The sequence below is a fragment of the Cricetulus griseus genome (assembly GCF_003668045.3).
Source record: "Cricetulus griseus strain 17A/GY chromosome 1 unlocalized genomic scaffold, alternate assembly CriGri-PICRH-1.0 chr1_0, whole genome shotgun sequence".
Lineage (NCBI taxonomy): Eukaryota > Metazoa > Chordata > Mammalia > Rodentia > Cricetidae > Cricetulus > Cricetulus griseus.
The window spans coordinates 255,569,442-255,580,948 of NW_023276806.1; the positions used below are offsets into that span (position 1 = coordinate 255,569,442).

The window sequence follows — 11,507 nt, forward strand, 5'->3', positions numbered from 1 at the left end:
ATGCTTCTCTTTATCTTTTAGGAACTGAGCCGCTTCTTATGTAGGAGCCTAGAGTCCATGTTTACCGCATTTAACTTCAGTGTTTTCAGGAGTATGTATGTTCAAAATTCTGTCTGCACATTGTCTCATCCACAAAAGATTTGAGGCAACCTATAGAAAGTTCAAAGTAGACAGACTGCAACAAGACCAGATATGGAACAGAAGGCCAAAATGTAGTATTTGTAAATTTTATTGACACCCAAAACATACCTCAATTTTTGAAGTGCTAATAAAATAAACATTAACAACAAAAGCAAAGGGAAATAACAGTGACCAATATGGACAACAGATCCTCCAGCCAGGAAGGTATACTGAGCTTCCCTGCCAGCCAAAGCTAGGGTAAACATGGGCAGCGCCTCACAGCTGATGTAGAAACAAACATGCTCTGGAAAGTCTGCTTAGCTGTCCTCTGAGGACCACGCTACACTTTGTATATCAGCAATTTTCCCAAGCCTACCTATATGTATCTCAAATGCTAGCCTGGTTCACTGCTTCCGCAGCAGGTGTGAGGTAGGGTAAGCAATGGTATCAATGAATGACTTCAAGGCGCAAGTGTGACAAGAGGACAACTTGTGAAGTACAATGCAGAAGACCCTAAACAAACCAAGAGTGGAGAGTCAGGAAAGCATGCCTGCAGTGATTTGAGCAACTCTCTGTCTGCTCAGTGGACTGTGAATGTGGAGCCAACAAGTGTGCTTACATCCTGTGGTAAGAAAAACATTGGGGTGACCAAACAATAAGACATAAGAAGCCTAGTTCATGCTAATCCTAGAGTTAATTCCGCACCTGGGGACTGAATGCCCCTGAATTATTAAGGTAAGAAATAAAATGTGCTTTTAGCTTTGCTACAGCAGCTTAGCCTATGGGTTCACACAATGCAAGCCAGAAAGGGAAACTATCAGAATTCAAAGGATGAAAGCAACAGTCCAACTGACTTGGTTCTCAAATCTCTGCAGCCAACAAGCCAGAAATCGAGAGCAATCCAGTCATGTCACCCAACCATCTCCAGGAGAGGTCCTCAAGCTAAAGGGGGCTCCACCCAGCCCAGCCACACTGCACAGTGTGGCCACTGTGGCCTATACCAAATCCTCAGGAACAGGGGACACATACTGTTTTCACCTTCAGTGCTGGCAGGGACAACCCTGTTCTACCTTTACCCTACAGCAGGAAAGCCCAAGCTTCTCCATTCTTCACAATTACCATTCTTGAAGACAAGCCAAATCCAGTTAAGGCATGAAGTAAAAAACAGCTGTGATGGGGTCAGGAGGGGAGTCCAGAGCCCCAGAACACATGCTACAGCTGGGAACCAGCTGGGGCCAGGGACAAGGACCCTGCGTACAGCACCTGTTCCTCCTGGGCAATACCCTGGTGACAGCTTAGATGGGGGCAGCTGCCAGTCACTAGCGAATTCCAGCCACTGGCACTTGCTGCTGTTTTCGGATCTTGTTGAAGAGTTCCATGTACTGTATCATGGTATCTGCTGGCCCGTACACAGCATCATGTCTATTTCCAAATACTGTGGGGGGCCCTGGTGTGTGGCTACCTAGAAAACTCTGTAGGAACTCAAGCAGGAGGCTCCAGCAGTCACTAGCCACCACACAAGGGCCATACTCCACCTGGGACAGAAGAACAGACAGCAAGGGTAAGGACAAGGATGAGGCCTGTTTCACTCTTCGCTCCCTCCTCCTGCCACTGCTACCACTGAAAGTCACAACTGAAAAGATTTAGAGAATCTGGGCCCTGGAGGTTCCTTAAAACAAACAACAACAACAACAACAACAACAAACAAAAACAAAACAAAGCAAAAACCTGCCATTAGATCATTTTCTGAACTACCAAGGATGCTCCCCAGACTCACTTTCCTCTGGTTTTCACTTTGCAACAGGATCTAACTGTGCAGCTCAAGCTGGCCTCAAACTCAGAATCCTCTGGCCTCTACTTCATTAGAACTGAGACAGGAGGCATGCACCAGCTCTCCCAGCCTTGGAGCTCCTTATTCTATACACTGCTTCACAGGAATGTCAGTCACAACTACAGTCACAAGGCCTCTTGACAGCCTGAATCCCTTAGCCAAATGCCTTTCAGGGCATTTCTTTTCTTCTCTTTCTCTCTCTCTCTCTCTCTCTCTCTCTCTCTCTCTCTCTCTCTCTCTCTCTCTCTCTCTCTCTATTTGTTGTTGCTGTTGTTTTCAAGACAGAGTTTCTCTGTGCAGCCCTAGCTGTCCTGGAACTTGCAGGTTGTGTTTCAGCTTTGCTTGCTTACTAAATGATACATTTCAAAAGACAGGCTCTGCAAGCTTATATCTGTTATATCTTATTTTTGAAATCTCAGTTAATGCTGGACACATGATAGGCTTTGGACTTTCACTTCTAAAGCTATCTACCACCATATCCCCCATATATCACCTTCAATCCATATGTATTTAGGCTCAAAGAAGAAGGCTATCAGTCAATGAAGATGCTTGCCACCAAGCCTGATAACCTGCATTCAATCCCTAGGGCCCAATGGTAGAAGAAAGACCTGACTGCTCTGATCTCCACACACGTGCTGTGCATGTATACACCACGCCAGCCATAAGTGAACGTAGCAAGTTTTTTGACTAAAAAACAACTAGATGAAGGCATCTCATCTGGATATTCTTGCTCGCCATGAAAACTGACGAATGCTGAAAGGAAAGTGTAGTTTTGTTCCACAGCTCTGAGGCCTCTCATAAAACATACTAAGAAGGGGGTACAGGCACATGACTGACATCCCACCTCCCAAGCACCCTTCAGAAAGCTGTCTCTCCCAGCCCTTCCTGGGAAGGGTGGTTGGCATCTCTGCATCCTTACTCCTCTGCTTTCCTGGGTTGTGCCTTCAGCCTCTCTAACCTTTGACCCGAGTGAACCCACGTCAATCCTAGGCCAGAGACGGAATAGCTAAAGAAGAGACAGAAGAACCCTAGCGAGGTGCTGGAGAGATGCTCAACAGTTAAAATCATGTGTTGCTTGCTCGTGGGACTGGGGTTCGTTCCTAGCACACACATAGTGACTAACAATTTCTTTGCCTCCAAATCCAGGGCATCAACCAGATGCCCTCTTCTGCCCTCTGTGGGCATTGCACACATGTGGTACACAAAACATACCCACAGGCAAAATACCCATGTACACAAACAAAAAAATAAATCTAAAAAATTTCCTAGAGAAACAGGCATGGTGGCTCACTCCTATAATCCTAGCACTTAGTAGGCTGAAATAGAAGGATTGCATGAATTCATGAACAGGCTACAGTACGACTTCTCTCTCCCCTTTTTTCCTCTCTCTCCCCTTTTTTCCTCTCTCTCTCTCTCTCTCTCTCTCTCTCTCTCTCTCTCTCTCTCTCTCTCTCTCTCTCTCTCTCTCTCTCTCAGGTGTATGCTGTATGTTCAGCACCACAAAAAACCAGGCCTGGTGAAATACACCTGCAATCCTAGCACTCAGGAGGTGAAGGCACAGAATTCAAGGCAAATGAGACTGTCTTATAAAAATAAATAACATAAGAAAGAGTATAGTATAGTGGTACACTCCACAATCTCAGTGCTTGTAGGCAGAAACAGGAGGACCATAAACTTATCATCCTTTGCTACACAGTAAGTTCAAGGCCTGAGATATGAGTCTACCACCCCCCCCCCAAACAAAATATCCCTATAGTAGAGGCAGGCGAGATACTAAGTGGGGTGGGAAAACTTCCAGAACCCTTACTGTGCAGCCCATAGCATATTCTGCTTGTCCTTCCCCAAGGTCTTACCTCCACAGAGATGCCACGGGCACTGGGCCCCATTGTGACTGTGCCCACCTTCACCAGGAAGTCACAATACTGGTAGCGGGTACCCCGGGTCTCAATCTTGCTGGCTTTGGCACTCTGGAAAAAGCCCTTGAGCTTCACCATGAGCACATCGAAGTTGGTGTCAGCAATAAGGCAAGGCCCATTCTCAAAAAGGGCAAAACAGCTCAGGGGGTACTCGGAGTTATGCATCACGTACATCAGCTTCCCAGCCTGGCCTGCAAGGGACAGATGGCCCACTCATGATTAGGACTGTGTCAACATACCCCAGGATAGCTCAAGTGCAGCAAACGAGACCAGTTGGAAGTTGGTACCCTGGCAGTCTGAGAAGGGAAAGGATCCTTAAATGCTACCCTTTTCCAGAGAAGCCAGGCATCTGGAAAAGCCAGCCCCACAACAAGGGCTATACACACCTGAAGAGCACCAGGGGATTCTCAGGGTGTTGAGAGCAGTTGTGTGGTGAGTTCACAGGTGGCTACTTTATCATGATGATTAGTAATCCATACAGAGACTCTCTTCTACCTTATCATCTGTAATAAATAAAACTAAGGGATGGTGGTGTTGCTTGGCAACAGGTACTGGCCTAGCCCTAAGTTCCAGCCCCAAAACCTCAAACATAAAAGTAAAACTAAAACAGAAGTAATAACATCTGGTATATAACTCTGGACCTCAGCTAATGCCTCCTTTGAAATCAAAATGCTCTTACAGAGGCTTTGGAATAGGGAGCACAGACGGCCACAGCCATGCTGAGCTAAGTGTGTCTTTTTGCCATGCCTTAAAAAGCTGGCAGTTGACTGGGCATTGGTGGCACACACCTTTAATCCCAGCACTCGGGAGGCAGAGGCAGATTGATCTCTGTGAGTTCAATACCAGCCTGGTCTACAAGAGCTAGTTCCAGGACAGCCTCCAAAGCCACAGAGAAACCCTGTCTCCAAAAACCAAAAACCAACTAACAAACAAACAAAACAAAAAAAAGCTGGCAGTTGTTGCAAATGTTAATGCACCACTGGAAAGCAGAGTGTACCATGAAGGAACTTTAGCTCTAGGACCTGAAGCTATGCTCCTCAGCCCCTTCCCCGTCTCTGTCAAATGAGTTTCCTTTAGGATGTACTGTTGTCTAGTTGGTTAGATTTGGTTTGATTTCTTTTTCTTTTCTAAGTTTATTTTTATTTCATGTTCACTGGTGTTTTGCCTGCATGTATGTGGTATGAGGGTGTCAGAAGCCCTGGAATTGGAGTTACAGAGAAGTGTGAGCTGCCATGTGGGTGCCAGGTTGTGGGTTTCTCCCTGCTTATCTCCTGCTTCCACACAGCTACCTCACTTCCTGTCTGTCTATAGAGACCTCCAGACCTCTATGGCAAGCAAGTGGCAAGCTCCATTCTCTGACCTTCAGAGAGGCTTTATTTGTACAAGTCAGATTATCACCACAGCAGGTCCTGTGGAAGAACAGCCAGAGCTCTTAATGGCTGAGCCATCTCTCCAGCCATCCCCTCCCCCTTTTCTTGTTTTGTTTTTAGACACAGGGTTTATCTGTGTGGCCCTGGCTGTCCTGGAACTCCTGGAACTCACTCTGAGGACCAAGCTGGCCTCGAACTCAGAGATCCACCTGCCTTTGCCTCCCAAGTGCTGGGATTAAAGATGTGCACTACTGCCACTCAGCTTGGTTTGATTTTTCTAAACAGGGTCTTGCTACATAACCTGGAATGTGACTATAACTCCCTAATGCTGGAATTACAAGAGTGTGCTACCAAAGCTGGCTTGATTTCCTTGTCACTTATTGTGTGGTGCCAGAGATAGAGTGTGCAAGACTCTGGGATCTAAGTTAGTGCTCTCCACTCAACAGCCCAGCCCACTCACTGATTCTACTGGTTTTCTAGACCCTTTTTCTTCAAAGACAGGTTATTAATATTAACTATGTATCTCTGGATAGCCTGGAATCCACTCTGCAGACCAGGCTGCCTAAAACTCAAAGAGATCCACCTGCTTCCCAAGTGCCGGGATTAAAGGCATGCCCCACCACGCCTGGCTTGCACCCAACTCTTAAAGTGGATTCTAAGGATCTAAACTCAAATGCTCATGCTTGCAAGATAAGAAGTTTACCAATGAGGTCGTCTCTCTAGCTCCCCAATTTATTTTTTTAAATTTACATTTATTTATGTTGTGGGGCAGGGGCACATGTGTGTCTTGACCTGTATAATTCAGAAGAGGGCACTTAGGAGAATCTGTTCTCTCCCTCCACCACGTAGGTCCTGGGGATAAAACTCAAGTATCAGACTCAGTGACAAGCACTTTTACCTGCTACACTGTCTTGTCAAAACCCCCTCAAAAAAAAAAAAAAACAAAAAACAAAACAAAACCCTTTTTAAAAGAAGGTAAGGAGTCCACAACATAAAACAAAAGTGGCTCAAGCCTATAATGCTAGCACTGGAGGGGCTGAGGTTGGGACTGGGAAGAGCTACAAAAGGAGCCCTAGTCTCTAAATAGATACACATTGCAGCTCTTGTGTACTCAAGAAGCCTAGGCAGTATAATGGTCTCAAGTTTGAGGCCAGCCTGGGCTACACAGAAAGTCCCCGTCTAAAAAAGATAAATAGGGCTGGGAAGATAACTCAATGGGTTAAGCTCTTGCTGCCAAGCCTGACAACCTGAGTTTGATCTCCGAGACCCATAGGATGGTATGAGAGCCCCAGTGGCTGCAAGTTGTCCTCTGACTTCTACTTCCTTGTTAGAGTCCATGTATATACACATACGGAATAAAAATATAAATAAACACACAAAGCTACTTTAAAAAATGGGAATAGGGGCTGGGAAGATAACTCAGTGAGAGCCTAAGTTCTAATCCCCAGCACCCAGGTAAAAAAGCCTGGAGGGCTGCACATGCCTGTGACCACAGCACTGGGAGCAGAGTTAGATGGATCCCGAGACTTCAGTGGCCGGCTGAAAGCTACACAAAATGACGAGCTTCCAGTTCAGTGAGAAGTTCTGGCTCAAGGCAATCAGGCAAAGCCATAGAAGAAACCACCCCACATCCAACAGCCTTCTCTAGCCTTCACAGATGTGGGCATGCACCCACACTCAAGGGCATACCCGCTGTCCCCCCCCCAGACACCAAAATAAACACACACACACACACACACACACACACACACACACAATGGATGGATGGATGGATGGATGGATGGATGGATAAAAAGGGTCTAGTTAGTCGGTTGATGGTGGTGCACGCCTTTAATCCCTGTACTTGGGAGGCAGAGGCAGGAGGATCTCTATGAGTTGGAGACCAGCCTGATCTACAGAGCGAGTTCCAGGACAGCCCAATGCTGTTACACAGAGAAACCTGTCTCAAAAAAAACAAAAACAAAACAAAAAAGGGCAGGGGGGAAGTCTGGTAATGATAGTCCTAGCCCAGCATGCACGAAGACCTGGGCTCTATTCCCAGCACTACATAAACTGCATGTGGTGATGTATACCTAAGATCCTAGCACTGGAGAGGTAGAAGCAGAAGGATCAGAAACACAAGTTACAAAGCAAGTTCAAAGCCAGCCTGAGCTACAGAAAGCCTCATCTCAAAAACCTAACTACTTAATATAAAATAAAAATTTAAAGAGTGATTACCTGAAAGGGACAAGAAATTTGAGACTTCAGCATAAGAAAAGATCAAAGGAAAAACAAGACTTGGAGGATGTGGAGGGGCAGGAAAGATGGTATTCTAGCAGGGAGAAGAAGCTGTCGAGATGGCTCAGCAGTTCTGAGCACTCACTGTTCTGTCAGGAGACTAGAGTTCAGATCCCACTCCCACACTGGGCTGCCCACAAGTGCCTGTAACTTTAGCTCCAAGGGATCCTACACTTCCTGCTGGCCTCCATGGGCATCCAGATACTCAAAGAAAATAAAGCTGGGTATAGTGGGGCACTTCTTTAATCTCAGTACTTGGGAAGCAGAGGTAGGCAGATCTTTGTGAGTTCAAGGCCACCCAGGCCTACATAGTAAATTCCAGAACAGCCAAGGCTACATAGTGAGACCCTGTTACAAAAAAAGAACCCACAAAATTAATGAAGTAAAACAAATCCTTTGTTTAAAAAGTTAGTGATGAGGGCTGGGGAGATGGCTCAGAGGTTAAGAGCACTGCCTTTTCTTCCAGAGGACCTGAGTTCAATTTTCAGCAACCACATGGTGGTTCACTAACATCTGTAATGGATCTCATGTCTTCTTCTGGTGTGCAGGAATGCATGCAAGTAGAACACAATATATATATGATATATGTATAAAAAACAAATAAATAAATATTTTTTTAAAAGTTAGTGATGGATAGAGGGGAAAGATGGCAGGAGTTGGGGAGTTCAGTGCCTCCCTGTATTGCACTGGACTCTCTACTGCCACCTGCTGAATTTAGCAAGCTCTGCATGGAACCATCTATGCACTGCCAATTCACACTTTTCATCTCTTCAAATCCATTAGCAGCATGTCAGCCCTCAGAGTCACACTCTAAATTATTTCACTCTGTTCTCAGGTCTACATACTTTAATTACATATAAGATTCATACTACATGAAGCTGCACTGCCTTGAAATTTTTAAAAAGCAATTAAGGACTTTGTGTGAGTAGAAAGGGGAGTTGCTAGGGATTGAACTCAGGGCCTTATACATGCTATGCAAATGCTCTACCAGTGAGCTAGCATCAACTCTTAGGATATTGTTTTTAATATTTTATTTTATTTTTTTAATATTTTATTTTATTTTTATGTATATAACTGTTTTGCTTTTCATGTATGTTGGTGTACCAGGTGTCCATAGAGGGCACTGGGCATTGGATTCCCCTAAGACTGGAGTTTAAAAGGTTGTGAGCTGCCATGTAGGTACTGAGAATCAAACCTGGTCCTCTAGAAGAACAGTCAGTGCTCTCAACTGATGAGCTATCACCTCAGCCCCAACACTATTCTTTAATAAAGAAAGCACTTCTGGTTGTGCTAGACAATTTTTGTTTCCCAAGAAAGGTTCTCACTCTCTAGCCCAGGCTGGCCTTGAACCCAAGTTCAGTTCCCAGTACCCATACCCACCTGTAAGGCTAACTCCAGGGGATCTGACACCACGGGCCTCTAAAGGCACCTGAACTCAGGTGCACATATCCACACACAGGAGCACTAGTGCGCATATCCACACACACACACACACACACACACACACACACACACACACACACACACAATTAAAAAATTTTAATTAAACAAGTAGCTCAAACTGCAATCTGACCACCACAAATAGATGCCAATGACTATGAATAATTGTAGGACTCCAAGCCGGGTCCAAACATCTGCTCGCAGTCATCTACTGACCTTGGCTGCCCAGGGTGGAGGCAGCTGTGTGGTAAGTCTCACAGTCCACACAAAATGTTCCTTGTTTCTCTGCCCCAAGCATCTCCAATTTCCTGGTGAGGAGCTCCACCGTCTGCTGGACACTCTTGCCCTCAGCCACAGGCATCTGGGACACACTGAGAAACAGAACAGTCAGCAGTGTCCAGAGACAAACATGCTCTGGCTGAGCCACTCATTCCCAAATAGTTACCAGATCAACAGGACTAGGAGTTACTTTAGATAACACTAACTCTGATCCTGCCCCTTAAACTGAGAAAGGAAGAGGCCCACAGTCCAAGAGTTCCTTTAACAGGCAGAACACAGGTCTCAAGTGTCTCACACAGGGACATGGAACTTTCTACCACATCAGCATTCCCAAGTAAGGTACAAATACCAACATTAAGTGTTGATTCTAGGTAGCACACACTGCACACATTCAGTGTCACTGAGTTGTACAGTGGATGTGATTGATGGTTTACGTGCCAACATGACAGGACCTAGAAGCTTGGAGATAGGGTCTTACAATGCCGCCGAAGATGATCTGGAGTTCACTGAATTAGCCTGAGCTGATCTCACTCTTTTAGCAATCCTTCTGTCTCGGCCTCCCAGGTGCTGGAATTATAGGGGTATACTTGGCTGAGACCTATTTCTTAAACAAACTCCTGACCCTGTCTGTGAGATTCTTATTTAACTAAGGTGTGGATAAATCAGCTGAGTAGGACACCACACGTGCTCTCGCGCACGCGCACACACACCCAAACACACACACCCCCACACACCCCTACCTACCTCTTGACTATGGACATAATGTGACCAGCCACCTCATTCTATTTAAACTCAACTAGTGAGCCAAAATAAACCCTATCATAAGCTGCTTTTGTCAGGTATAGAGCCCCAGGAGGCTGGTGGATAATATTCTGGACATTGTGGACAGAACTTTCCCACTATCACAGAGTTCCATTTAAAGGCACTAAGAACAAAGAGAACGCATCCCTCGAGTGTATACGCCTAGAAAAAGAGACAATAGTCGTTTCAAGGACCAGTGAGCAATACATAAAACAGAAGAGTCACTAAACTGACACTGTGACAGAAACTCTGTGATTTTGAGAGAGTTGAACCGATACTAGTAGGAAGGGAAACCTTTTCTCTGTATAATGAACCCTAGGCAGGCAGGCATTGGTGGAGCACTCCTGTGATCCCAGGATGCAGGAGTCAGAGGCAGGTGATCGACAGCCCATAAAAACATATACAGAAATGTTTTATAGGGCCCAGTGACTCTGCTGTGATTTCTATTTTCACTGCTGACAGGTACTTTTTACGGTGTGATGAGGTTGAGATAAGGCTCCTGGTGTCAACTAATTTGCACGTATAGTAGTCACTAAAAACCCTGCAAGAGCCTGGGTTTCCTGAAGAACATCCCACACACACATTATACAGAACAGCTGGGAAGACACACACCACTACCAAGATTTTTTTTAACGTGCTGAAGCCTAGTACTTTGGAATTAATGCCCTGAAGAAAAGCACGGTGTCCAGACATTACCAATCACCTCTCTTTTTCCAAGTGAGATTTAAAACACGTTTCAGATAAAAAACAAAAAAAAACCCAAACCTGACTCAAACATGTAGGAAGTGATTCTTGGATAGTTAATGTGCCTGGAACCCCGACCTCCAAACCTCCAACAGCTCCTTTTCCTCTCCCTCTGACATTAGACCAAATTAAAGCCAGGCTATTATTACTGCAAGCAAAATGTAAAAGTCACTTTCTCCTAGAGCGCCCCCCTCTTTTTTATCGCTGCCTGCAAATAATTCTTAGTGCGAAAGCCTATTCCCAACTTTTAGGTCCTATTGGCGACAATACTATGGCCTGACGGACATGAAGAAGTACCAAGAAAAAGAAGGTACGACTCCTGACAGGTTCCTGGAATGAAGAGTTGGCTTTGCCAAAAGGATGCGCCTGGGAAGGAAGAAGCACCACACGGCGTCCCTTGCTGCAACACGACCCGAGGACATCTTTGTCAGCCCGCGAGGAACCGAGAGCTTCCGTCCCGATCCCCCTCCTGGGGCCTTCACGACCCCAAGCTCCGTCCCACAAGAGCCCCTGCAGTCCTACCAAGTCACTCCCATGGCGCAGGGTCAAAGGGGTGGCACTGCCAAACACTCGAAGTCAAGGGATCCAGAGGCCCCTGGAGGTAGAGCCGCCTAAAGCAGGATGCAGGCTCCGGAAATACGCAAAATCTGAGCGCCAGAGCGGTACACCCACAGAAGGGAGGCGTGCCCGGGCGCTCCAGCGATGAACGAATTCCGTCATCAGCCCGGC

At 45.9% G+C, this 11,507-nt stretch overlaps 1 protein-coding gene across 3 annotated transcripts; it reads right to left on the minus strand.

The window, feature by feature from the left end:
• Positions 1 to 211: 211 nt before the first annotated feature.
• LOC100771319 (mediator of RNA polymerase II transcription subunit 20) lies at positions 212 to 11,449 on the minus strand. 3 transcript variants are annotated; one of them, XM_027394477.2, is made up of 4 exons: positions 11,301 to 11,449; positions 9,171 to 9,325; positions 3,805 to 4,058; positions 212 to 1,655 (listed from the first exon to the last, which is right to left on the minus strand). In XM_027394477.2, exons 1-4 carry the CDS (start codon positions 11,312 to 11,314, stop codon positions 1,440 to 1,442), a joined length of 639 nt encoding a protein of 212 aa, XP_027250278.1. In that variant the 5' UTR covers positions 11,315 to 11,449; the 3' UTR covers positions 212 to 1,439. The 3 variants fall into 3 exon arrangements, with proteins under 3 accessions (XP_027250278.1, XP_027250279.1, XP_027250280.1); XM_027394478.2 differs by having other exon boundaries at positions 9,171 to 9,315; positions 11,301 to 11,427; XM_027394479.2 differs by lacking the exon at positions 9,171 to 9,325 and having other exon boundaries at positions 11,301 to 11,418.
• Between the last annotated feature and the right edge of the window lie 58 nt (positions 11,450 to 11,507).